Here is a 27,535-nt window from a genome sequence, read left to right as displayed (position 1 = left end):
AAAAATGGGCCAGTTATGTGTATTAATGTGAATGAACCTAAAAAATACACTGATGTAAAAAAAGTATACATAGGCTAATACATTACATAAAATGTCCTAAAACATCTACAATTTAATATATTGTTTTGAGGGTGTATGCTTTTTAAAAAAAATCTGTTTCAAATGTCCTTGGGATGAAAGAAGACAAATATAATCGGAGCACAAGTAGGAAGTGTAAAAGGCACGCTTCTGATTTTTAAATTGCATAGTCAATGCGTGATACAGGTTTTTAAAGTCTCTCTATATGGACCACATTAAACAACTACATTCACAGGGATAGCAGAGCTGATAATAAAAAAGAAAAATAATCTCTAAAAAGAAAAAAACCTTGAAAAAAAACTTAATTTTTCTCCCATATCACATATATGTGCCATCAGAATTTGCAAGAAAAGGACTTTTATTTCAGAGACTCACAAATGATAACATTGTATAGCGGGACTTCTTTTTGCAAATACGTGTCACTTTCTCAAGGCCCAGCAACTTTATGTATATATCCTCTGGTTCACAGAATCCAAATTATTTATTCTAAGTTTGCCAAAAGTTCTGTAGCTGAAAAGGCCAGCCCTTAGAGAAGAGACTCAGGAAATTACTTCTATATCTAATTTCTAAGCCATTTGCATATTATTCCATTTTAACAATGTAGCATGAGTATGGATCTCTGGAAATGTTAATCTTCAATGAAGCAGTAAAGTCATAAGATAATTTTTAAACCAGAATTTTCAAATCTTCTTTGTACAATATACACACATCATTAAATATCTTTTGTTAGTAATCACCTTTACTAAAATTTAATTTAGAAAGATAGTGTACAAATACTCTGTATAATAAAAGGCAATTTCATTTGTAAAGAGTAGATAAGATACAGTTTCTGCGCAGCTGGATTTCATCCTGAAATAGAGATTCAAGATGACTGACTTTCATCACCAAGCACAAGGAGTTTTAGAACAATCTGCATGCTCTAAATGATACGGATTCTAAGCATGAACTAGTGTTCTAGCCTGCCTATGGAGACTTGGAAGTTACTAGGTTTCCGTATTCATAAAGTAGGGGTACCAGTAGTACTTGTTTCTCCGAGTTTTTAAATCAGCTAATAAAAATTGCCTACATATAATTGTCCAGCTTTTTATTTGGAGAAAAATCATTGAGTCACGTGACATGGTAAGAAACAAAACAAAGAGATTGTATTTAGCCTATACTTACATATCCCTTTAATGATGGTTATTACAAAGACAGCTTTGGCAGGTAAGCAACGGACTGCTAACCACACATCAGAAGTTCCCAACCAACAGCCATACCATGGTACAAGGATGAGGCTCTTGGCTCCCATAAAGATTTACAGCCTCACAAACCCTATAGGGGGTTGGTTATAAGTGGTCATTGACTTCAGAGAAATGGGTTTGGGTTCGAGATTACGAGTAAAACCCGAGAGAGTCAGAGCTCCGAGGAACTGCCTTGTTTTTCTAGGCCTCTCAAGTCTTTGGTCTTAGACAGAGGACAGTCTAACACTTTCCTATCATTTGTTTTTTGTGGAAAATTCTTGAATCGTCCTTCTCTGGCAGGTTTCTGTCCCACACAAATTATGGCTTTCACAGGTTTTATCATATTAATATTATCTCACCTTCACTATGGAAACTTTACTATTCCTTTCTAAATTGCTGAAAACTTAATTTATGTATATAGCATGAATAATAAAAGAGGCAGTAGAAATCAATCTAGAGTCCCTTTTAAAGTATTTGCAATCATCTCATTTTTTTCTTCACAACAGTCTTGTGTAGGGAAATTACCTATTTTTAGAAACATAAGCAAAAGAGGAAAATCAGAAGCATTAAGTCAGTGGTTCAATGTTACAAAACAAATCAATAATTGTGAAAACACAGTTATGCTAGCAAACACATAGATTAAACCATGAACTCTAATGTAGATTGTAGTCCTGAAGGAACTCTTGAGAACTAAATTAAATTGGTTAAACTTTGTATTCCAAAGTCATGATGATCCCATGATGATGTTCAGTTAAGATACAATTTGCTCAACTCTGTAAGGACATTTTATCCATTCGAGAGACGTGCAGCAGGCCTACTGGAAGCTCCTCTAATCTAGTATCAACCTCCTCTTCACCAACACATTGCCATCCCACCAGGTTTCGGTATCCTTCAGGCTGTTCAGCCCAAGAGTTCTCATTTGTGTAAGTGATCTCAATGAGACAGGAGAAGACCAAAACGTAGTACCAAAACAAGCAAAGGTTAGACTCATAAATATTCCAGGACTCCAACCCAGGGAATCTCCACAGGGCTGGGCAAGAATCGGTTCATGGAAGCACTCCCAACTCGAATGCAACAGCTCCTCAGACCAGTAAGTTAGATGTAGTGAATCTTTTCCAACTCCGTGAAAATTAGAGAAGAGACAGAAGACTGAGATTCAATAAGGGGCCTACTTGGTTATCAGCACATTTGAGTCAATAGCCTTTGACTGTCCAAGTTGGAAACTCTACCACATTGTCCTGTCTCACATCTCTCCTAATGATTTCAGACAGCTGGGAGAAAAAAACAACTTCGAAGATATTTTTAATTTTACATATTCTAGATATTAGAATCATATATATATTAAAGACTATCAAATAATTTAAAACACTTTAATATTAAGAAAATGAGCATCCATTTTTACAAGTCAAACAACAGATAATAATTTGGTTTTCTCTTTTGGGGAAACTTTTTTTCCCCTTAATATCTAATCAATTACTAGGCTCTGTCTCAAAAGAGTTACAAGCAGAATCCTCCTGAGAAGCGAGGCTGGCAAGACGTCATCGCATGTATTTCGCACACAGTGTCAGGAAAGTCGTGGAAAAGGGCCCTTGCTTGGTAAAGGAGAAGGACAGTGAGTGAGCCTGGGAGACTCTCTTCAAGACGAACTGACCCCATGGTTGCAATACTGGGTTCAGAGAGGACAACTGTGAGGATGACCACACAGGTATGGGTGGTGTGTCGTTCTGTGTACACAGGCTCGCTAGGAGTCACAACTGGCGTGACACCCAAGGGCACGTAACAACAATACGACAGGTTCCTGCTCAAAAAACCGACACACACAAAGGCACTTAGCATGCACTCCTCATTCATTAAGCATTTCAAATATCTTAAAGTAAATTATCTTTTACCTTTAGTTAGCAATTATAAAATTCTGAGCATGCAAAAGTCTCATGAACCTTACGCATACTCAGATTTTTATTCTTAACAGCAGAAAGATTGACTTTAAAAGACTCACTGAGACATGCATGTTAAGGGCATTCTTCATGTGTCCTTTCATTTGGAACAGGCTAGCAAAATCAAATTCTGTGCATGCAAATGCGTAACACCTTATGACATCATCATTACATATGGAGACAAGATAGAGGGTATCGTTTTATTTGGATCCATAAGCAACGCTCAAGCAAGCAGCCATCAAAAACCAAAGGGTGTATTACACGGGGCTCATATGCTGCAAAACACCTCTTTAGAGTGTTAAAGAGCAAAAAAAAAAAAAAGGTCACTTGGAAGATTTAGGCATGCCTGATCCAAGTCAGAGTCTCTTCAATCTTCTCACGTACACGTCACATCTGGACAATGAACACGAAGACTAGAAAACAATTGGAGCTTTTGAATTATGGTTTGGGGAAGAATACTGCAGATATCATGAAGTAGCAGAAGAACACGTTTGTCTTGGAGGAAGTACAGCCAGAGGCTCTCTAGATGTGAGGAGGGCAACACCTTCATGCCACATCCTGAGGCCATGTTATCAGAGAAACCAGTCCTGAAACAGGCCTCCCTGCTGTAGAATAGAGTCACCGAATAAGAGGATGCGGGGCTGCAATAATGGGTTCAAACATAACAATTTTTCAAATAGGCAAATGCAGGACCACTAATGGCCTATCCCTCTAGAACGTTCCAGAACTTGGAAACTGTTACATTTTGAATGCTTTCAACTGCCTTATGATACCACAGTGTCGACGGTCCCAGAGATTTGAGACCTAACCAACAAAGATGTCTATTCAATAACGGAACACTTCAAATAGGACCCTGCCACAGAGACGTCCTCAAGAACTCCAGACATGGAGCAGATGGTCCACTGTGTTCAACAGCGTCTGACTTCAGAAAGAACAGAGAGCAGTGTGCACCGGGACACCATCCTGGATCTCAGGAGAGGAGCAGAGTGGAGAACGTACGCTCCGTGCCTACAAAGGATCCCCGGGACCAGAAGGCCAAGGTTGGTTGTTATCTCACGAGGAAACCCAATTGTAGAATGACAAAAGGGCCTCAAACTCACAGAAAACCCCTAAACCGGACATAATAGTTCATTTACACTTTTCCTCTTCACTTTAATTGTTATCACATCAAACAGCGCAATACGGTCTTTGGCACATTACAACTGCAATACCGGCTACCCACAGGATGGCAGAGCAAACTTAAAAAGTTCTCGAATTCTTCTACCAGGATTTTATGACAAATCATTGGGGCCATTCAGTCATTTTAAACTTTAGAAAATGGGTAAGAGAATTTTGGAATGAGATATAATAATAAGAGTAGGGAGAAATCTGTTCAACAGATGCCTCAAGTATCTTGCCCCAAATAATGTTGCTTTAATTTCAACTGAATTCCATACATTTAAAGGAGAAAGAAAAACTGCTTCTCAAATTTTAAACACCTTGATCCTTGGCAATTATCTTTGTAAGCAAAAATTCATTAGACAATGCCTATGTCATTGTTCCACAATCCAAAGTGCTCTTAAAATCTATTTGAATTTCTTCTTTCTGTCTATATCTATAAGTTGGGCACAAACTACACTCACTAGAAGCTATGTGTCTTGTTTGATGCATGAGTGTATTAATGCTTTGCAAGGGAAATCTAAATATGAATAATTATGAAGCACTTCCCAGACATGTGAGGGTGTTATATGCTGTGCAGTTACATCCATGTGTTACCTTCTTATAAGCTGAGAACTTTCTGATTGTGCAACACATTTGTCTTCCAGAGCTTCCATCCCTCTGTGCTCAGCGGCTTCTCCCTGGTCCTTCATTAACACTGTGATGAAGATCCTCATAGTCAGCCTCCGGGCCTTACATCTCAAAATCTTTATCTGTCCAAATCCTGTCTTAGAAGGGAAAATGTCACCCCATACTTTTCAACGCCATACCTGGGCTTACAATCATAACCCACCCAATTTTCTGAGAACAACTTCTAATATTTATCCCCTATCTGCATCTTGACTTTTTCCTTTCCACTGCCATTTTATTTCTTGCTCAAAGCAAGCAAGCAAACAAATAACAACAAAGTAGATCAAGGTCTATATCCATGTATTCACTCAGCCAGCCAGGCTGCTATTCAAAGCACCTTTACTGAGCATCTCTCATGCACAACATAGAAAAAAAATATTTTAGTCATCACAAAAATAAGAATTCCACACTGGGTTGGAGACTAAGAGTGGTAGATATGATGACCCAAAACTATAAAAAATTATTATTCTATATACTCAGTTACTATTCAACCAAAGAGCAATCTGAGGGTTAGTCAGAAAGTCTTGCTACTATGGTCCCAGTTCGTACATATGTGGGTTTATTTCAAATAAAACAGGTTGAAACACGTCTTTCACTCGTCAGTGAATAGCTGCAAACAAGTTCTCTCAGGAATATACTTTGCTCATTCTTGTTAAGGTGTCCACAACAACAAAAATGGTAATTTTTGTGCAAAGGGGGGGGGGGAGTAAAAAAGAAAGATTTCTGAGGTTACGGTTAGTATCACATTTGTCACAAAACTCCTGGGGACATCTTCCTAAATAATTGACACTTCACACCCCGTTTATGGGCATGCACCCCCATGTCAAACAACAGTTTTAGATGGATGAGGGATTTCAAGGAAGGGCAGGAAGACCTCAAAGGGGAGTCAAGAGAAAGAAAACCATCCATTTACATCACTGAATAAATGGCTGCAGTCCAGCAACTAATGAAAGATAGCCGTAGGCTTGCACGGATGCAATGGCCGCTGAATTCGTGATCTCGCGGGTTTGGCATTATCAATTTCAAGTGAACACCTTGGTCTCAGCAAGATTTCAGCGGAATGGGTGCCAAAAGTATCGCCTGAAGATGAGCTAGCTCAAAGAACCACTCTTTCCCTCCATCTTGGAAGCGACACAGAAGCTAGTGATTGCGTGGAGGAACTAAGAACCAGGAACGAGTCTTGGGTTGACCTGCGCCGTCCAGAGGGTGAAGTTCAGCCCAAGTGGTGACTGCCAGGGTATCGGCTGAATTACTTACATTCCCAGTGGCGTGGTCAGCTCAAAAGGCTATCATGAGGTTTTGTTGAACTTGCAAAGGGGCAATCGTAACAGTTTCCTCTAAGCACACAGGACAATCATGAGGAGTCATGAGTGAGAAGTTGGTTTGTTCGTTTGTTTCTCAACTGAAACCTGGAGTAAAGACGAGGGCAGCTGCTCCAAGGACTCTTCGTCCATGGTGACAGTCACCTGCCGTCCTTCCAGGGCAGCAAAGGTGCTCCTACAAGAACCCTGATGGGAAAGCTCAGCCATCCTTCCTACAGCATTGATCTTTCCTCTTCAGACGTCCCTAGTTTCTCAAACTCAAACGTCATTGACAATAATGACCCGTAAGTCCCTTGAGGAAGCCAACACTCCCATGTTGATATGGCATACAGCTAAGAGCACAGATTTCTTTGGACATATGGAAACATCACCCTCAAAAGTCTGTAGGCCCAGGAAGTAATGGCTCCTTGATGACTTTGTTCATGATTTTGTAGCAATGCTTTTTGACTTGCCTGTTTCTCACCTCATTGCTTTGGACTGTTGGATTCTTCAACATTTAGCAAACTGCAAGGATGGATACTACAGTGTAAATTTTCTGAGTGCACACACATATATTTTTGTCTTTGTCTCTTCCCTACAGTCCAATGAGTGGCTTGCACATGGTAAAACCAAACCAAACCTGCTGCCAACCATAGGCACCCTCTGTATGGTTCCCTAGTCTATAAACCCTTACTGCAACAGCTTCACCCCACGCCAGAGCAGAGGGTGGGGTTGAACTGCTGACCTTGCACACCAACGATTACTGGACAGTGCCACCAGGTCTCTTTGTTTACAGTCAATAAATATCTCTTAAGTACAATTATTATGCTAGTGCTGTTAATGGTTAAATATTCTTTGATGACATATTTCTGTCTCACTAACATTTTCTCACCCTCCTTCTAAGTTATTTTCATTCAAACCATAGTTGGGTATGGGCAAACTATTGTGTGTGCTTACTATTAAAATTTTATATGCCTACTACCTCAAATGACCTTCATTCACTGCTATTCTCAAATGCCATGTCCTCAAAAGAGCATCATTTAATTATTTTATTCGAAGTGCCTCTTTCCCTCGTCACTCACTCACTTGTCTTTTACCTGCTGTCTTTTCATTTACTGTCCAGTCCCTGCTACAGGGGGGCTGCTGCTCGCCTTCGTGTGTCTGCCCACCATGAGAACACAGGCTATGTGAGGGGGAAACCATCTTTGACGTTGTCCTCATAGCATCAGTGGCAAGCACATTACCAAACAAAAATAACCGAAAACGAACCAGCCAACCAGCTCAACCTGCGGCCAGCCAAGTCCATTACGATTCCTAGCAACGCTGTGAGACAGAAAAGAACTTCCCTGTCAGGTGTCCAAGGCTGTTAACCTTGACTAAAGCCGCCTGTCACCTCTTTCTCCCTCAGAGAGGCTCCTTGGCTTGAACCACCAACCTCTCAGTCAGCAGCTGGGTGTTTTAACCATTGTGCCCCCCGGCCTTCCTTCTTAGGTCTAATGAAGATCAGCACAGAATCACATCTGCTACACTTAGGGTGTCGCTGAGAATCATATGCTGCGTCTCAGGGCAAAGTAGGTGCATAATTTTCAATTAATTTCACCCTTCCTACATTTTATTCGATGGTGTTGTAGGCACTGTGCAGCTTTTCCTCCCACTTTGGTGCAGAAACAGCTTAACCTTTTATTTAAGCGTGTCTGGTCCAAGAAACATTAAAATTGGGCAGCTCTAATAAATACTCCGACATAATGACTTGCTCCAGTTCTCCACAGTAATTAGTACTCTGGTGATGAAATGTGCCTCTAGGTTCAAAATTTTATAATGTTTTGACAGTTGGAATCTTACCAAGCATGAAATGAACCAATAAAAAATTCTTTTTTGTTATCATTCTCTAAGCATTAGGGGGAAAAATTCTCAATTTATAACAGTAGTACTTCAAGGGGGGGGAAAAAGTGACCCACTCATACTCAATGGGGAGGGTTAATGTAGCATTCAAATGGAGAGAAGATAAATGTGAAATCCTGATCACTGAAAACGGAGAGCGGGGTCTATTTAACAGGCAAGTGCATCTCAATCACCTTGATTAGCAAAGCAGGATAATATGCATTAAAATCTTCTTGCCAGTCAAAAATCGGATAGATACCATATTTTATTTTCCATCTTTTAACCATTTGAGGGTCATTGTGCCTTGAATCACCTCAACTGGTTCTTTATGAAGATGGTGTTTTCCTCTCGATCTCCTTGTACCTGGAAGACAATGTGTAGGAGTCGGACAGTATTCCCAAAGTCAGGAAAACAATCCAGTGGTATTATGAGTGCACGCCATCGGTTTGACCTGAAGCAGCAAGAGCTACGATTTCAAAATCAATCATTGTGCCCACTGAAAAGTGTAAACTCTTGAAAGTTCTAAGTGTCTCTATCCATCCAAATACATTCTCAGTGTTATCTGCATTATTTGAGAGAAAAAAACAACTACTTTCTGAGATGCTTCTCACGCTTGAGCATTATTGTACTTGGTTTCCCCTGAAATATTTATGCTCCATCTGCAGGCATTTCCCCATTCAGGTCTGACGTCCGTGCCCTGACACACGTGATGGGTTTCAATGGACCTTTTGGATATTTGGTACTCACTCGCTAACTTCCTGGAATTTTTGAGGAGCCAGAAAAACTGTTAAAGGAATTACTAAAATATGCCTTGCATCATGACATCCAATTTGCCACCATAAAATAGGAATTCTCTTGATAACTTATGCAGTAATATGGGAGAAGCTTCATCGTATGCAGCCCCGAGCATGCACTGTGTGGGGGAACATGAGGCATAACACAGGAGCCCCTTGTATGGGGTATGTAAGCGTACCTTCCAAAATGAAGTGCAGGGCTTATCAATTGGTTATTTCTTAATGATTAAGCTAATGGGTTCTGAACTTTTAACCTATATGTGTTTCATAATTACACAGCTTGAAATCCTCATCAGAAAATCTGCCTGCTCCTGAAATTCAAATCATTTTATAATCTTGAATAATGCATGTGAATTCTACAGAAATTAAAATATTTCATAAAAGTAAAGACATTCACAACCTATTTTTTTTAATTTTTACAAGAACATAATGCAACAGAAATAAATTAGCTGTCACTTCCTTATAAGACTCCCCAGCCCAAATGCTCCCTCCTCCCATCTCTTGACTCAGAGTTAACTTATTTCTTTTCAGATCGCTACACAATGGGGATGGCTCATGGCACAGACACTTATACATGAGCCAATGCAGAGAGAATTCTGCAGCATTCCAAAGAAACCCGAGAATAAAAAAATAATGAAATATGCAATTTTCCTCTGATTCTTAAATGCTTCCTCCACCCACTACCATGATCCCAATTCTACCTTACATATCCGGCTGGACTGGAGGAGGTGCACTGGCACAGATAGGAACAGGGAATACAGTGAACCCAGGACAGATGAATCCCCATCCCCCCAGGACCAGTGGAGAGAGTGGCGATGGTGGGAGGGTAGAGGGAAGGAGAGGGAGAAAGGGGAAACAGAGGACAAGGTCTACATGTGGCCTCCTCCCTGGGGGACGGACAGTGGAGAAGTGGGTAAGGGAGACGGGGAGGGGGTAAGAAATGATAAAATAATTATAAATTATCGGGGGTTCAGGGAAAGGGGGGGCGGGGAAAGTGAGCTGACACCAGGGGCTCAAGTGGAAAGTGGGTGTCGTAAGAATGATGATGTCAACATATGTACTAAAGTGCTGGACACAGATGACGTATGTACAGATTGTAATGAGTTGTATGAGCCCCTAATAAAATGATTATTTAAATAAAAAAAGAAAAAAGAATACTTTTGATTCTGAGCATCATGCTTAAGAATGCTGGTTTGGGGGCCCTATGGTGACAGCTGGATTCCTGGGTCATCTACCCATTGGATCTAGAATGGGAGGCAAACCTCTGATCTCTATAACCTAAGCTTTGGCTCCCTCATCTGTAAAATGGGGATAATAAAGCAAGACCAAATGAGATACAGTGGATCATGCTTTCAGTATTGTACAGCATCTTTGGTAAGCTCCCAATAAGGTAATTCTCCTTAGAGTCCAAACTAGTACTCCATCCACACTCATGACTGTAGAACGCTTGTTTACATGTTTAAGAATCTGTTCTCAGTAGAAGAAATCCCCAAACACATTTCTTGACAATGGATGAACGAAAGCATCTTACATTAATAAAATTCTAGGAAACTATGAAATGCTACACAAAATTAATACTCAACATGAACTAGATTTTCAAAAGGAGAAAAGGTACACTTACCACTAAACCTTTTACATTCTCTCAAAGCAGAAATGCTTTTTTGGCAAACCACAGCTAATAGTTTACATAATATTACTTGTGAAAGAAAGAAAATTGCACTTTTTTTTCAAACACCCAAATAGCCATCCGAACCAACAGAAAGTTACATTGGTGAATAACCAGCCCCCAAAACTCCACTAATATTGCTAATTACTTACAGCTCTGAACATGGATTCTATTCTGTTATTGGAGTACAAAAATCATCTTTAGTATATGTGCTACTGATGCAAACACTACAAATCATTTTATGGCAATATCTCAAGCTACTTCCACAGAGTTTTCAGTCATGCTTTTGAAATTGAATTAGGGTAAACACAATACGTATGAACCATAATGAAAGCAAAATGTTCAAACACAAACCAAACTTTCTTTTCAAAGATAATCCCCTCCAACCAAGGGTGGAGCATTATGCAGAATCATATGAAGTCAAAGAAAAGCATGCTATTGTATTAGTTAAATATGAAAAATATATAGGTGTATGTGTACAAACATTTAGGTTTGAGACAGGTATATCAAAATTTGTGTGCCACGCTTTTAACAATTTCCTTTGATGTATTTAAGATCATTTGTATTCGTCTTTGTATTTTCTTCTATTTTAAAATTTTCTGACATTTGATAGTTATTAGCTTTCTTAGACAAATATTTTAACATTATTTTAAAAACACGGGGAAAGAACCTACAAAAGTACCTCTTTTTCAAAAACTCTGTCCTACCACCTTTTATTCTTTAAAATGTGTTTTGACACTAACAATCTATGTCACTCAAATGCAACAAGAAAGTCATGTATAAAACTTGCTTGGTCTTAGAAAATTCTTGAGGCAATGAGACTATACTTTCAACATTATAACCAAGACACTGTCAGTTCCCCAGGAGTAAATGAGTGGAGGGCAAAGTAGATGCCTGTTTGTCTGCATCCTTCCAGCTCCCAAGCTAATGGATAGTAAAAGGAGATATTTACAAACAATGATTTGCCTGAAGTATTAATCAACTAGATGTCATAATAAAAGATTGTCTGTCAAAAATTCAATCCAGAGCTGCATTCCTCTCCTGTTACGGAGCACCATCAACATTTTTTAAATCTATATGTCATTTGCTTCATACAATTTTTACTAGTGTCAAAATAGCACTCATAGTAACCCATAATTATTTTCATTGCATACAAATTAAAATTTTTTAAAAGGTGAAATTAATTTTTGTATTTTAAGTCTCAAATTATCAAGTTAACTTTTAGTGACATTAGACCACCAGACACCATAGTTGAATAAAAGCTACATTTTTCCATTTGAGGAAAAAAAATTAATTTTGGAAAATCTAAGCAATATATTGAATTGAATTACCAGGAAACAGGCTTCCATAAGTATTTATCTCAATGAATCTGATATTCATTTTCAGCTTCTTATTTCCAAAGAACAGAAAAGATTGTTTTAAGAAGGTACTTTAATATTTTTAAATATTCTACTTTTATTTGAATATTCATTTCAAATACTAATTATCATGAGACAACAAAGTTCATAATCTAGGTTTTCTTAGCACATGCCAACTTGATAAATTTTCTGTTTGTATATATATACACTAAAGATACTAAAACTTAAAATTAACTTGGCCAACCAGAAGTAGCATTCCATATTTTAATGCATTATATATGAGCACAGATTTGTCTCAGATTGAAGCCTCTGTCAAGTGCAAAATATTTCATCCATTATGTTCAATCACTGCAGTTAAATACTTCCTTAAATAGAAGTTTCCATTTGGAAAAGAGACATCTAAATAGTTTGAGTGTTTATGTCTTTGACATTAGGTCTCCCAAAGGAAATGTCAACCTTATTTTATCATTTTCCATTTTCTTATTCGTGTTCTTTGTTGCTTACTTTATTTTGACGTTCATCAAAAGTGTTTCTTTTTTAAATTAGCAGAACACTGAATCTTGAAAAGACCTATCTCTCTAACCAGCCATCTCCTCGCCCCCAACACTCAGTGTTTTTTCATACCCTGACCAATTAATTCCCCTAAATACACCAAAATAGTCCCTCGTGTATTGCAGCAGAGGATGTAAGTTCACAGCTAATTCAATGAACTCTGGTTTCAACTGCCATGAAACAACTTCAGTAAAGAATATTCAAGATTTGATGTCACAAAGAAATATAGATTATTTTTTAAAGGTCTTTATATTACTTATATATGAAATGGATGATGACACCTCAACAAATCTTCCCAATGTCCAAGTTGAGAGCATTCCCAATCATTAGGTGGACTGAAAAAACATCGCCATTCTTCCCAAAGTCGGAGTCCGAGCATCCCTAGGAGTCTGGGAGGTGCGTCTGCTACCCCAGGGACACATACGTGGCTCTCCCTTTCACGCTTGATGTTCATTTGTATGAGCAATGGCGGCATCTCTTTTGAAGTCTTGGTTGAAAGGAAAACTTGACCATATAAAAAGTTCTTCATTTCAAAACTGAAGCCGGAGAACTTAGTACATCATTGTCTAATCTCAATAAAAAATCACTTCAAAAGCTACTACTACTTCATTCCATATTGTGGCAAACTACTTGAAATGCCCTGAGGTGTTATGTTTTTGTTGATTTGTTTGCTTTATATAAAGCTCCACTTTCTTCAAGTAAATAATCTTGCATCTAGCCTAACAGAAATGCTAGCATTCTAACTTTAGATGTCCATTCCCACTAACCCTCTACTCGACTCACGAATGATGTACTTCTTTAGAGACTGGCATCTCCTGATAATGTGGCCAAAATACATGAGAGGAGGTCTAGCCATTCCCCCTTCTCAGGAACACTCTTGGCCAGCCTTCTTCCAAGACAGAGTTGTTGTTCTCCTGATGATTCATGATAATCCCAATGCTCTCTGCCAGCTCCATGACTCGGGTGCATCAGTTGTTCCCTGGTCTTCCTGATGCTTTGTCCAGCGTTCACAAGTAGAATGGGCAGCTGAAAATTCCAGGACACGAGTCAGGTGCACTTGGATCTTTAAAGTGACATCTTTGCTCTTGAATGGTATTAAGAAGTCTTGTGCAGCAGACCTGTCCAGCGTCATCTGCCTTGTGATTCTTTCCAAGAGTTTTATTAGCATGTAATTCACATACCATGCAATTCAAAAGTTCAACCATATTAAGAAGAGTTGTATAATCACCATCACATCAATTTTAGAACATTTCCTTCTTTCTTGTACTCATTTTTATTAGCTCTCCATGCCTCCAAGAAACCATTAATCCAGTTACTGTCTCTATAAAATCACCTATTCTAGATTTCATATGCCAAAAAGCATATGGAACAAACACACAAAACTGTTGTTTATATGACCTTAAATTGTGGATCCCAGGAATATAAAATCCTTTAATCGTATATCTGTTTATCATGATGTTTTCTATTGGTCCAGTTGTAAGGCTTTTTGCTTTCTTTGTATTATTTGTATCTGATTTCCTTTCTTCCCTTCTTTCAATTCTTGAAGATAAATTCAATCTACCTCCTTTCAGTAACAAAGCTTTTTGCCGTGGAGCCGACTCACACCCATAGTGACCCTAGACGACAAAGCAGTCTCTGAGGCCATCGGTCTTTCTGGAAGTGCACTGCCAACAGACCGCTGCGTCTTCTGTGCATGGGGCCAAGGAATTGGCTCAAACCATTGATTTTACAGTTTGTTGCTGAGTGCTTCACCACTGTGCCACCAGGGCTCTTTTTCAATAACACACCTTTGCATGTAATACTCCTCTCCTTTGCATGTAATACTCCTCTCTGGCCTCTTTCCCAATTTGAAAGACTCCTTCTTTTTCCTGAGACCTGCTGTGTGCTGGGAAGGGAAGGCCATGGACTGGACTGGCCTTGCCCTCTAAACTGCGGTCGCTCTCTCCCTGGTTTCAGTGTCCCACATCACAGCCAGCCCCTCTGGGAGGACATGAAAATGGCTGCATACGTCTCTGGGGACCCCAGTGACAGGAGATAAGAACAGCAGCAGCATATTATTTAGCACCTCGGAGCTCCAATGGACCATGCACTTGATTTCACTTGGTTCTCCTACTAACCCAAGGTTGTGGGTGAGACATGGGAGCTGACTTTACAAGGTTGAGAGAGGCTAGAGTAATAAGTAGAAAAACCTAGACTCAAACAATCAACACTGAGCACTCTGTCCTATAAAATTCTCTTTGTGACACTGATTTTGGCCAGACACTCCACCGTACTACCCCCATGGTTGTCAGGGGGAACACAGCCTGGCTAACTCAAGGCAGACTTTAGTATTGGGCAGGATTCCCAATTAGCACCCAATAGCATTTGTATTTTTAAAAGAGGATGCTTTATAACTTAAGTAGCTTTGTATTTGATGTGATTTTGGGTATTATAATGAATTTGCACTCCATGGATCATATGGAAAAAAGATATATTTTAAAATCTTAATGACCCCTGTGATGTAGTGAATTAATATGGCCCTTCTAGCTACAGCCTTTGTCAGTCCCACCAAATAACTAGGTAATACCATGCACATAAGATGTTTGCAGCTCACCCAGGGGTTTAGACAACTTGCACCCAGGGGTGTAAGTAAGGTGCATGACACCCTGTGGGGATGGGACCATGCATACAAGATATAGCCTCCTAACAGAGAGATCAATCAGCATTGCCATCCCCATTAGGCTTAAAATGAGTCATCCCAGAGGCAAACAGGGGCATACCACTACCACCAAGAAAGAAGAGCTTGTCCTTTGGATCTGGGATCCCTGTGCTGAGCACATTCTAGATCCAGGAGGAGGGCGAGAGCTGGCTGATGTAACAGAGCTAAGCTGTGTCAGAGAACTGACAAGGGCAGACACAGGGAGACAGGTGGCAGCACACTGGGCTGCCAGGCCCACAGAGCAAGAGAGCCGAGCGTCTGATCATTTCAGGACTTACTGGTGCAGTGGGCAGCCTCCGGGCACTTATCAGCAGAACTGAAAGACCCCTGTCACATTGCCCCAGTGGGGATTTAGTGGCGGAAAGTTGGAGAACAGCTTGTGTGTGGGCATGGCTAAGAAGAGGCTTTCCCGGTTAAAAAATTGTATCTTGAGTGATTTCTGAGCCTGAATTAGAATCTGGTACTGCCCTAATAAATCTGACAATCACAAGTGTTGCCTGTGAGCTCTCTGTGGGCACTGCAATGAAACCCAACAGAGAAGCAGAGAGTGCCATGGAGATAGGGCTTGCTGTCAGAATTGGGAAACGATTGGAGAGAGGAGCTGTGTTTGACCTTCACTTCACAGAAACGACCCTTGGTCTGCTGCTGCTGCTGCTGCCTCTTCTCTCCTCGCCCCTGCAAAGCTAGCTGAGGAGGCCGTCGCAGCTGCTACAACAGACTGACCGTTCCATGCCTCCTGGGAAAGGATATGTCCAGCCACCTAGCTTCAGAAGCAGCTGATGGGAGAAGAAGTTGGTAGAACTAAGTCCAGTAACAGAAGATATGGCTAAAAGCATACTGTGAAGGTAGAAATGCTCATTGATGTTTTTTTTTAGCTACATTTGTAATTTCAAGCATAGCCTTATCAAATTTTATTTGCTTTCCCCTTCAAATCAACTTGTAGGTTTACACTTGCAGAAACACTTTCCTTTGCTCTTATTAAAATAACTTGTTGCATTAATAAAACCACCATGCTTGATCATCTTTCCAAGCTGACAAAATGTTGGTGTCATAGATGTACATGTACACACACACACACACACACACACACACACACACACACAGGAACTAGCCAAGTGAATTGCAGAAGGCACCCGGGAGAACAAATTTGACACAGCCATCATCAAGATTGCTTTGGCTTAGTTCCTATCTCCCGACGCCATTTATCTCTGCCACAGGAAGGCCACAAAGGCACGGACTCCAAAGTGCTCCTCTGGGGCAGAAACATGCCCACAAACTACCTCCTAATGAAATATTCAGAAGAGGTAACATGATGGAAACAGACGGGTCCAGAGGAAAATGACAGACAAGTAGAAATCTTGAGTTCTAGTGTGTTCTTTTTAAAAAGAAGTATACATATCAAAAGTTGTTTTAAAAACTATCCACACACAAAGAAAGTATACAAGACATCTGGGAAGAGAAAACTAAGACTGAAAAATTCAACAACAATAAATCCATTAAGAAGAACTTAAATATGCTTATTGATGAGTATGACTACACATTTTTTTAAGATCCTTCGATTTCTATAAAGTTTATGAAAGAAAGAATTCACTTGTGAAGCAGATATTCTGGTAACATGGACTGAGAAAAAGTAGAATTTGACTTGGATCTTAAAAGATCAATAAAAATTGAGCAGTAGGAATAAAAACATTCCTTACATGCATATGCTGTTATCGCATGTTGTTGAATCAATCCTGACTCGTGGCAACACAACTTAACAAATGGACCAGGCTGGAAGCTTTGCAGGAGGAGATCCCTGGGTCTGATCTCCGGCAGAGCCAAGGGCGGTTCAAACCATCAGGCAATGTTGAACCATCCGACCACTGGGGCTCTTCCCTTCCATGTCGCCAGTCATTTTGACCCACGATTTCCCTAGGACACGGTGAAAAGATACCGTTTAACTCTCACTTTACCAGTGGAGAGTCTGGACATGCAGTAGAGTGGCTCAGTCTCTTTCCCAAGGTCTCAAGACATGCTGGTCATTCATCCTTTCCACTCCTCTCTGAGCACCTTCAAGTGCCCAGTGCTGCAGAGCACACCCGGGAGAGGGCAGGGAAGCAAACAAACGCCCTCACTCCAGAGATGGTACATTCATAAGATGCACAACTGAATCGGGTAGGAAGGAAGGAAAGGAGGAGGAAGGGAGCGAGCGGCACGTGCGACATTGAGAAGCAAGCTGGGGAACAAGGAGTATGGCATCGGGGAGGAGAGTCCATTCAGTCGTTTTGCTACTGAGGTTCAGAGAAGTTGATTTGTAGAAAAGGTAGTTTAGGAGCATCAGAGATCTCTGACTATAATGTAGGAGCAGGCGGCTTGCTCTGTATTCAGGAGGTAGCAGAAGGAATTGTATGATATAAGAATCACGTCATCCATACTGCTAATACCGCCGTCCACTCATTCTCGGGTTTTTAAGGCTGTAAACCCTTCTGGGAGCAGACGGCCCCGTCTTTCTCCGGCCGAGCAGCTGCTTGGTTTCTTTATAAAAGCAGCTAATATGTACCAATAACTTACTAGCCACCAGGTACTCGCCTAAACATTTCACCTGTACTTGTAAACATATTGTTAGCATTAGCTCCAAAGGTTCATGAGAACATGGAGTTCCAGAAAGGTTGTAAAAAGACCACCCAGCCAGCCGGGCCCTCCCGCCCCTGCACCCCCACAGGAAGAAGACACGACTTGTCCAGAATGCAAGTTCATAACTACTGTTCGTATTTGCTGAATGGAATTGTTGAGGGGAGGACCAAAACAAGGCTTCCTTCTCCTTAAAGGGCCGCAGGTCTTGGTTGCTGTAAGCAGAATGACTGCGGGGCAGTGCGTCTGGCTGGTTTTGGGGAGGAGAGATTAATGTCCAGAAAATAAATTCCCTCCCTCTTACATGAACCCTGCTCTGAGATTTTGCGGGTGAAGAGTTGCCGCTGTGGAAAAGGAAAGAGCAAAATAGGTGTAAGAGAACATAAAGGAAATATTCTGAAACAGATTTATCTGAAAACAAAACATAAAATGACTGAGTTCAAGCTGGGAAAAAGAAGAAAAGGTTCTCTCCTGACAGAAATAAAGAAGCCAAATGGGAAAAAACAACTTGGAGACAGGGAAGTGAGGAGTTGTGATTTGCATGAGATGTTATAAGGATCCTTGGGAGGAAAGGAAGAAATGAACTCCACAAAGCTGAGTTGGAGATTTTTCTTTTTCTCCAAATAATGGGATTGGGCCACATAACTGCTATAGAATCCTGCTCTACAATTCTATGATCTTGTTCAAAGGGTACTATTTAAACGTTTAGGGTGGATATTCTTGGCCAACATATTTCCACTGTTCTTCGGGGCCTGCGGTTATTTCTGAACCAGCCTTTAAATGTCTCCTGAAGTGTGGTTTTACAGCATGAACGCTGGCAACCCAAAGGAAGAATTTCAGAGCATGCACACACACCTGATTTGTTTAAATCCAAAGGATTAAAATGAGTGCTTATCTTGGAAAGGGGAGTCTTAGAAACAATAAAAGGCTAAAGATGAAATAATTAGCAAATGCTAGACAGCTTCGCACATCACCCTGGCTCTAGCCAACAAAACTCAACTACTTCACACATCACCCTGACTCTAGCCAACAAAATTCAACCACTTCATGAGGCTGGTTCAACCACATACTGGAAAAGTGACATAATTCATAATAGCCGGTCGCTGACTAGAAAGATGGAAAGACGTCTTTGAAACAGGTTTACTATTAGAAAGAATTTGTGCCTAGCCCTTCCAAGGGGACCTGCAAAGGCGTAAATGGAATATTAGTTTAGTTGGTGACCATAAAGAAATGACAATCACTTGAAATGTAAATCCCTGTTTTCAGTCTCCATGTGCCAGTCCCTGAGCAACACTGAATATACTATTAATAGAATAAAGTGGTGCCGAACACTTAATTCATGTTCAGGAAGTTTCTCCCATTTGCTGGTTTCCTGATAGCCGTAGCTTCCACTAGAGGGCGCCAGAGTTTCTGTGCTAAAAAAGTAATTTCGGCTGAAGGGTGAAGCATTTGGTTTTAGGTCACTAGTTCAATTATTTGCAAACCAGTCTCCATTTTAAAACTACATACCAACCCCTAAGGCTTATCATATTACCAAATATTTTTCCTTGTCAAAGGATTCTCATTTCAAAGTTAAAATTGGTCAAATTGGCATTTTCACTTCTCGGTATATTAACCCAAATGTTTGGTCTTAATAGTATCTTCTTATAAAACTCTTGGTTTAAATAATTTAATAACTGTCAAAAAACTTAATACAGTTTATTACGAGTAGCTAAAATCTATCCTAAAATTGTTTGATGTTTTAATGCTCACATTTTAAAAACTTACTAAGTCAAATGCATAGGTAAAAAACGTGATAGCACTCAGATAGTAATATTGTTAATAATATACTTATCGCAGCTGACATTTCAGGGATTATTATACATCACACTGTACTTATAACTTTAGAGAGCCTACCTTATTTAATTCTTACCTGTACTCTATAACCTAAGAGCTAGCATTTATCCAAGGACAGATAACTAATGAGGAAAGCTGAACTGAAATTGTAATATTTGAGCACCAGCTATCAAATGCAATCCAGAGGATGAGCCTGTTCGCTCTGACGCCCATTGGAATGCCTGGCCTCCCTCTGCGCCAAGTGCCCGTGACAGTGAAAGCTTAGCCGAAGACAGAGATCTTCTTTCCACAGTCCCGCAGCACGGTCTAGAGTTTTCCTTTTGCATATTTAATAAAAACCTGGCTGCACCCCAATTTAGATAGAAGTTATACATTGTTATCTATCACTTTTAAAGTTTCAGTGGTCTTATACAACCAAGCCCAAAAATATAATCCTGGCAATTAACAAGGAACATAATCATTAAACTATTCCAATGCACAGTGGCCCTCACACCAAATTAAAAAGAATCAGTGAGTGAGTGTGAAGCTTACTGTGGCTTCTGCTTGGAAACTTCAGACTGGGGTTCCATCCCCAGCAATGCACTTCAGAAACAGCCACCACACCTCTGTCAATGGAGGCTTGCCTACGGCTGTGATGGTGAACAGGTTTCGGTCGTGCTTGAGGGTGAAAAAGGACTATGTAGAAAGACCCAGTGATCTGTTTGAAAACACTGGCCAGTGAAAATCCTATGGAGCACAATCAGTTCAATCGACAACCATCCATCCCCTTCCGTTGTGCATGGAGTCAGTGGGAGTCGGGGCCCATCTAAGTAGCACCTAACAAAAATTAAAACATGGCCTTTACATGCTGCAACAGACCTGATGGACCATTGGGACCATTTCTGCACAATACAATAACTTGGGGTGCTTAATATGTATACCCTGCAGCATGAAAGATCACCCAGGGAAGGGAAAATCAATCTGTGACGGACATTGGAAGGAATGCAAAGAACGATCCATGGAGCAAAAGTACCATGCCTTTGCCCTACAGCATCCGAAGACCTAGTAAAGCATGCACCTTGAGAAGGCCAACCTCAGTGTTTTGAACACAGTATGAGACAGTGTTCCTGTGAGTTACCTATTCAGGCTGAAAACAAAGTGCCACACGTGTAGGGGCTTACCACAACAAACACCGCTTCTCAGAGTCTTGCGGGTCAGGAGTAAGAAATGGGTCCCCCTGGCCTAAACTCACTGGGTGTCTGCGTGGCTGAACGCCTCTGGAGGCTCTAGGGGAGACCCAGTCCTTTTGCCTTCCCAGCATTTCTTAGCTGGAAGCATCTTCTTCCACCTTAAAGCCCAGCAATACAAATGCGCCAAGGCTGTTTTCACCTCTTATCTATACTCCTCTCCTGCTTCCCTCTTTCACTTAAAAGACCTTTGTGGTCACACTGAGCCTACCCAAAATAATCCAGAATTGTCTCCCAATTTTAGTATCCTTAAAGCATTAATTCCAATTCATGGATTTCTATGAATTGGACTCAATGGCAGCGAGTTTGATTTTTATGGTTAACTTATGCCTATCTGCCAAGTCTCTTGTGCCTGATAACATCCACACATTCTGGAGATTAGCACATGTGCCTCTGCGAGCATCAGTATTCTGTGTACTGGAGATATCATACTTCATAATACATTTAAAATCCATGTGGAATATAATAACTGCAATACAGAATGAGTTTTCCCATTGAACTGCCTGTGGTTGTTACCCTTCAAACATACTCTACAAAATCCAACAACATTGAATAGTACGTCAATATGGTAATCTAGAAAAAGATGATGCAAGAGTGGCAAGGCTTTGCAGTGAATTATCAGTTAATTAAATTTTTAACTAATTAACCTGTTGCTCTTGAAATTTTAATCATGGCATCTCCACCTTCATATCTATCACCAAGGTCATAATAGACAACTACTGATTATTCTTCTTTGTTTCCAACTTTCTCCTTTCTCTCACCAGTAAATACCAATGCATCTTGATCACATGTGTGATCAATATCAGACTACAGAAGTTGGTTTAAAAATGTTTTAATTTCTTCATCTTTGGCATTGGGAGTTGGTGTGTAAATCTGAATAAATAGGCCTGTTAACTGGCCTTCCTTGTAGGAAGGACAGGTAACTGGACATCATCCTACCACTGGCAGCACTGCATGTTCTTGTACAAGATGAAGGAGATCCCACTTCTCTCCAATTCTTCTTTTCCAGCACAGGAGACCACATGATCGTCCTACTCAAAATAGCCAATGCTATTCGATTTAAGCTCACGTATGCCTACTAGGATTATCAATAGTCAAGCATGCCATTCCATTTTTGATTACTTATCACTTTCCTAGATTCCGATCTCACACATTCCACATTCTGACTATTAGTGGATGTTTGCAGCCGTCTCCTCTCATTTGGAGTTATGCCACAGCAGTAAATGAGGCCCTGAAAGCTTTCACTCCATCCCATTCGTCAGTCACCTCGACTTTGACTGTTTCTGGGGATATTTTGAGTGCCTTCCAATCCGAGGGATATGGGCACTGCTTTCACAAGGTCCTCTCTGAGCACATTTTTCAAAAGCAGATCATCAGATGCATCTTCCTAGTCCATCTTACTCTGGAAGCTCCGCTCAAGCTGGTTTGCCAAGGGATCGTCCCGCTGGTATTTGCGACCCTGGTGGCGTAGCTTCCAGCACTGCGGCAACATGACCACCACTACAAGCGACCCAGGCGCCTCTTCGGACTTGCTGCCCTTCTGTGGTCTGACTGCAAGAAGTTCTTAACTAGCCAATTTGCTGATATGGGATTTTTTGAATTGCATCAAAACTCAAAATTGTCCAGAGGATCTTGGGTGAGTCTGATATGTCACTAAAAATCCACAAGCATCATTTATAATTATTTCTTCATCTTAAAAACATGAGTTACAGTCTGACAAAACCTTCTTTCCTCACTAAACATATGGAAGGTAAGGAAATATTGAAACTTCAGAGGAAATGTCAGACAAATAAGTAATGCTCTTTTATCGCATTTTCTTTTAAAAAGGAAAAATTAGGAGTACAATTTTCCTGGCAACATCAACAGTGTAAATTCTCCTCCGCTGTGCAGAACAATGCCAGGCAGGCGCGCAGTGGAAGCATTAAGGGATGGTTCGAGGCACACCGGGTTGGACCATTCCTCCAGTAGGACTTTCTGCTGATATCTTACTTTGCCACCTTCCTTCGTGACGGTGGTAAAGCCCCATTAAAACACAGAGCACAGATACGAAGATGGTGTCCATGTCTAACAAATGGACTAAAAAGTGCACTGCCAAGAGAGTTCAGAGAATTCCTACTTCCCTGGGCTCCGGGTACACACCCACCGGTACCTGTACAGAGGCCTCAGGTGTGGCTGTGGGAGGCATTTTCTCCTGGTCCTTTTCAACGTGCCCTGGTCCAGCTCTTCCTTTCCACACACTGATACCCATGACATGCGAGACAGGGCCACCTTCTTCATTAATAAGCAACCCAAGCCCGTAGCCTCTGTCAAAGGAAGAAGAGAGCCCCTAGGAGGGAGACAAGAAGCGAAACGGGCTGGGGCGCAGGAGGGGGCTGAAAGCCCTGCTGAAGCCTTCTGGTGGTACATATCACGCTCACCTTTACCTGGGACCAACGAGATAAACAGGAGGTGTGCCTCAAAGTCATGTGCAGCAAGAATCCACTCCAGGAAGCAAAGTTTCCCCTTCGTTTCTATTTTAATCATTTGGGGGGGGGGGGTCATACAACTCTTATCACAATCCATACATACATCAATTGTGTAAAGCACATTTGCACATTCATTGCCCTCCTCATTCTCAAAACATTTGCTTTCCATTTGGGCTCTTGGAATCAGCTCCTCATTATTCATTTTTTCCTTCCCCCCCTGCTCCCTCATGAACCCTTGATAATGTATAAATTATTATTATTTTATCATATCTTATGCTGCCCGGCATCTCCCTTCACCCACTTTACTGTTGTCCATCCCCCAGGGAGGAGGTTATATGTAGATCCTTGTAAATGGTTCCCCCTTTCCAATCCATCCTCCCTCCACCCTCCCGGTATTACCACTCTCACCACTGGTCCTGAGGAGTTCATCTGTCCTGGATTCCTTGTGTTTCCAGTTCCCATCAGCACCACTATACATTCTCTGGTCTAACCAGGTTTGCAAGGTAGAACTGGGATCATAATAGTGGCGGGAGGACAGTGGGAGGAAGTATTTAAGAACTAGAGGAAAGTTGTGTCGCTTCATCAATGCTACACAGCACCCTGAGTGACTCATCTCCTCCCCACTACCCCTCAGCAAAGGGATGTCCAGTTGCCTACAATGTCCATCTGCCCCTTTCAACAATCAACTTATTCCTTGTTGCTTGACAATAAAGTGTTGTAGTATATTATACCGGGAGCTAGTAATAAAAAGAACTCAAAAGACTGCTATGAAAAAGAAGAAATAAAAAAGCACGATAAAGATCTTCATATGTAAGGGAATTGACGTTGGGTGGGGCAGGGGGGCAAAGAGGGGTGGAGAAGCCCTAGGCAAGAGGGTTGGCAGGCATTAACGGGGAGAAGGGAAGAGAGTGATCCTGAAGGAGAAGACAAATCAAATGGAGGGGAGGGACTTGGGGGGTTGGACAAGTACTTTAAACTGTCGAATACAAAATTGATTCTCTGAAATGTAAGAACCCCGTACCTAATTCACAATTTAAAAATTGTTAAACACACACACGCACGCACGCATGCGCGCGCGCGCACACACATGAAACAAAACTCTCCTGGCCCAGGTCCTAAAAAGAGCTCACAATCTACTTAAGGAGAAAATTCCCTCATGAAATGGCAAAACAAACAGTGCAAAACAAATCAGGGTGACTTTCCTCTAGTAAATATAAAAAATACATTTATAGAGGCCTACACAGATTAATACCAATGTGTACAGCCTTACAGCAAAGTCTATACATAAAATTTATCTGAATTCAGTGTCATTTTAAAAAAATATTCCAATCCAGTTGGCCCTTCTACTTCCATAAACAGTTACTGTCTTGACGCAGCAATGACTTGATGGCAGGGAAATTTCAATGCAGTTGGTTAAAGCACACACACACACATACACACACACAAGCCACGACTGGAGGAAAACGAGACTATCATGCTGGCAAACACTGTCACTCTCTGTCATCCAGTCCATTTCGATCCCAGAATCTCCACAGGGCAGGGCGGAGCTGCCCCGCGGGTTTGCTCCACTGGAAACCTTCAAGGAAGTAGAGGGTCTCACACTGCTCCCTGGGAGCGACTAGTGAGTTCAGGCTGATCTTGTGGTGAGCTGCCGACCCCACCCCACTATGCCACCCGCGCTCCTCCTTCACAAGTAGTGTGAACCTCAGAAGTTTCATTCCATTATCTTTGAATTCCATTTTAACAAATGTTTTGAAGTCCCAGATAGAACTAAGGATGGACAGGATGCAAGTTGATTTTTGAGGACACACTAGCCACCGAAGGAACGGTAGGCCACAGGGATGAAAGCACTTGGCCGCTAAGAGCAAGGTAAGTAAGAGGTTCAAACCTACCAGCCCCGCTTTTAGGAGAAAGATGTGGCAGTGTGCTGTTTCCGTAGAGATGACAGCCTTACAAACCCCACGGAACAAATCCACACAAACAATAGGTTCGCTCTAAGTTGAATTCAGTCAACAGTAATGCTTTGTGGTTCATTTTTTTTTAGTCACTGATGTAAAAAGCCCGTTACAAATGTTGCCAAGAAACCGTGTGTTTCAGCAGCAGGAGCCAGTGCACCACATCCAAGTAGGTAACTATTATCTTTCTCCAGTTATCAGCGCAGAAAAATTCCATCCCAACAAAGTACTTGAAATGGGATTATTCCAATTAGATGGCTGAACATACTAAGCGGCTTCCCAAAGTTCACTGAACATTGGGATCAAACGGTCGTAGACTTTTTCCATAGACTCTCAGAAGCCCCTGACTGTGGAGATCCTGGAGCAGTGGCTCCAAAGAGAAGCCTGGTGATTCCCTGCTGAAAAAGGAGTCACTGAAGACTCAATGAGGTCACATGGGAGCAGACACAGGCAAGATGAGGCCACACACACTCACACACACACACACACACACACACACGGAAACTAAAGAGCCAGACACGGCAAAACACACCTTTCAGCTCAGATCGACATAAAAAGGAAAATTACAAAAGAGGGAAGTGTTGCTTTTTCCCACATCCTCAGGGATATGCAAAGAGTGAATATGTCTAATAAGCTGTGTCTGGCTATTAAATTTCCGTGTGTGTGTGTGTGTGTGTGTGTGTGTGTGTCCTCATCCGGCCTTTTTGTCTGCTTTCTATGCATGTAGTGATCACGAGGCTTTCGGAACGCTCTCTGGGGTACGTAAACCCATGGCCTTCAAGTCGGTTCTTCGGCAGGCCAGCCCAGGTGCATCAAGGTAGTGCTCTTCTCATCCGTCCTCCACGGCTGAGGTCTTCATGGGAGCAGACGGCTGAGACTCTCTTTCTCCTGAGGAGTCCCTAGAAAGTTTGAGCCATCAGCCTTTCACTGAGTAGCCAAGTGCTTTAATCACTGAGCCACTAGGTTTTTTTTTAAGGGTTCTAACTAGTTCCTTCATAAAGAGCATCTGAAAAGTGTCGAATAGATATGGGTAATTTGTACAGTTTGGGATTTTTTTTTTCAAATCCAGTTGCGTTCCTCATCCTTGGTTAGAGTTGCTACTAAGTGTTTCCGAATGACTGTCACTGGGTCACCCTTAGCCGAGCATCACCAGGTTTGGGGTAGCCAGAAAAAACAGTAAACCAATAAGCAGCTTACCTTTAACTTTCAGGTTTCATAAAGCTTACTTCCTCCCCTGGCCCACCAAAATGAAACAGATTTTGGAATCTCAACATAGTGCTTTTTACTTGAGCAATAAAAACCAGACAATCACTCAGGACTGATGCTCCGCAGCTACTTTAAGTAAAAATTTCTTCAACATAGTACTTTCCTTCCCAGTATATCCTCTACTTTGAAACATACACAAACCTCAGACATTAGGCGGATTATTTAGAACAGCCAGCAATGATGGGGAGAACTCCACCAGCCTCAGCAAATGATGCTAATTTATTGAGACGTATCAGGAACTCTTGGGAATGAAGTGTCTGCTAATTAGGCCACCATGAACAGATTCCCAAATCTTGCAAAGTTTTTCCAAACATCTGATGAAGAACTTTGATTTATGGGCTGTCCAGGTAAAACCTGAACAGATGGTATCTTTTAACAGTAACTGACACATGAATTTGTTAAGGATTTCAATCTCTTGAAAACATACAGCTCTACAGAGGAAAATAATGCGGAACAGTTTTAGAATCATCTACCTTATCTTTGTCTTCAACAACATCTGCCAAGACATCATCTGGATCCAGGATTCCACCATCTGTGTATTCTAAGTGATGAATCTTCACCCAGTAACCAGGATCCTGTGGTAGAACCAGCAACATATTTCATGACCAATTTTTTTTAAAGTAACATATATTTTAATGTGAAAAAAATTAATGGATTTACTAAAAATGTTTGAGTAATAATATCATTTCCAAGCACCCAAAACACATGCCATATATTTATTAGTATAAGTATTTGGCCCTTGTTATCCTGCTCAACATAAATCAGTAAATCCAAAAATATATATATTCCATCGGTTATTCTTGATGATAAACTGCAATGTACAAATGAATTGCCCCACCAATTTGAAAAACATATTCAAGGAGTTTTC

The 27,535-nt window shown here is 41.1% G+C and overlaps 1 protein-coding gene across 1 annotated transcript in view; it reads right to left on the bottom strand.

The window, feature by feature from the left end:
• PARD3B (par-3 family cell polarity regulator beta) overlaps window positions 1-27,535 on the bottom strand; it is a 1,175,277-nt gene that overhangs the window by 994,543 nt on the left and 153,199 nt on the right. The window contains exon 2 of the mRNA XM_045296697.1: window positions 27,141-27,242. Within this exon, the coding sequence (XP_045152632.1) occupies window positions 27,141-27,242 (102 nt within the window). The remainder of the gene's footprint in view (window positions 1-27,140; window positions 27,243-27,535) is intronic.

This window comes from Echinops telfairi, unplaced genomic scaffold (assembly GCF_000313985.2).
Source record: "Echinops telfairi isolate 266 unplaced genomic scaffold, ASM31398v2 ScPeMD7_3;HRSCAF=10, whole genome shotgun sequence".
NCBI classification, from domain to species: Eukaryota; Metazoa; Chordata; class Mammalia; order Afrosoricida; family Tenrecidae; genus Echinops; species Echinops telfairi.
Note: the sequence above shows the minus strand (reverse complement) of the source record. Positions and strands in the feature narration are given on the sequence as shown.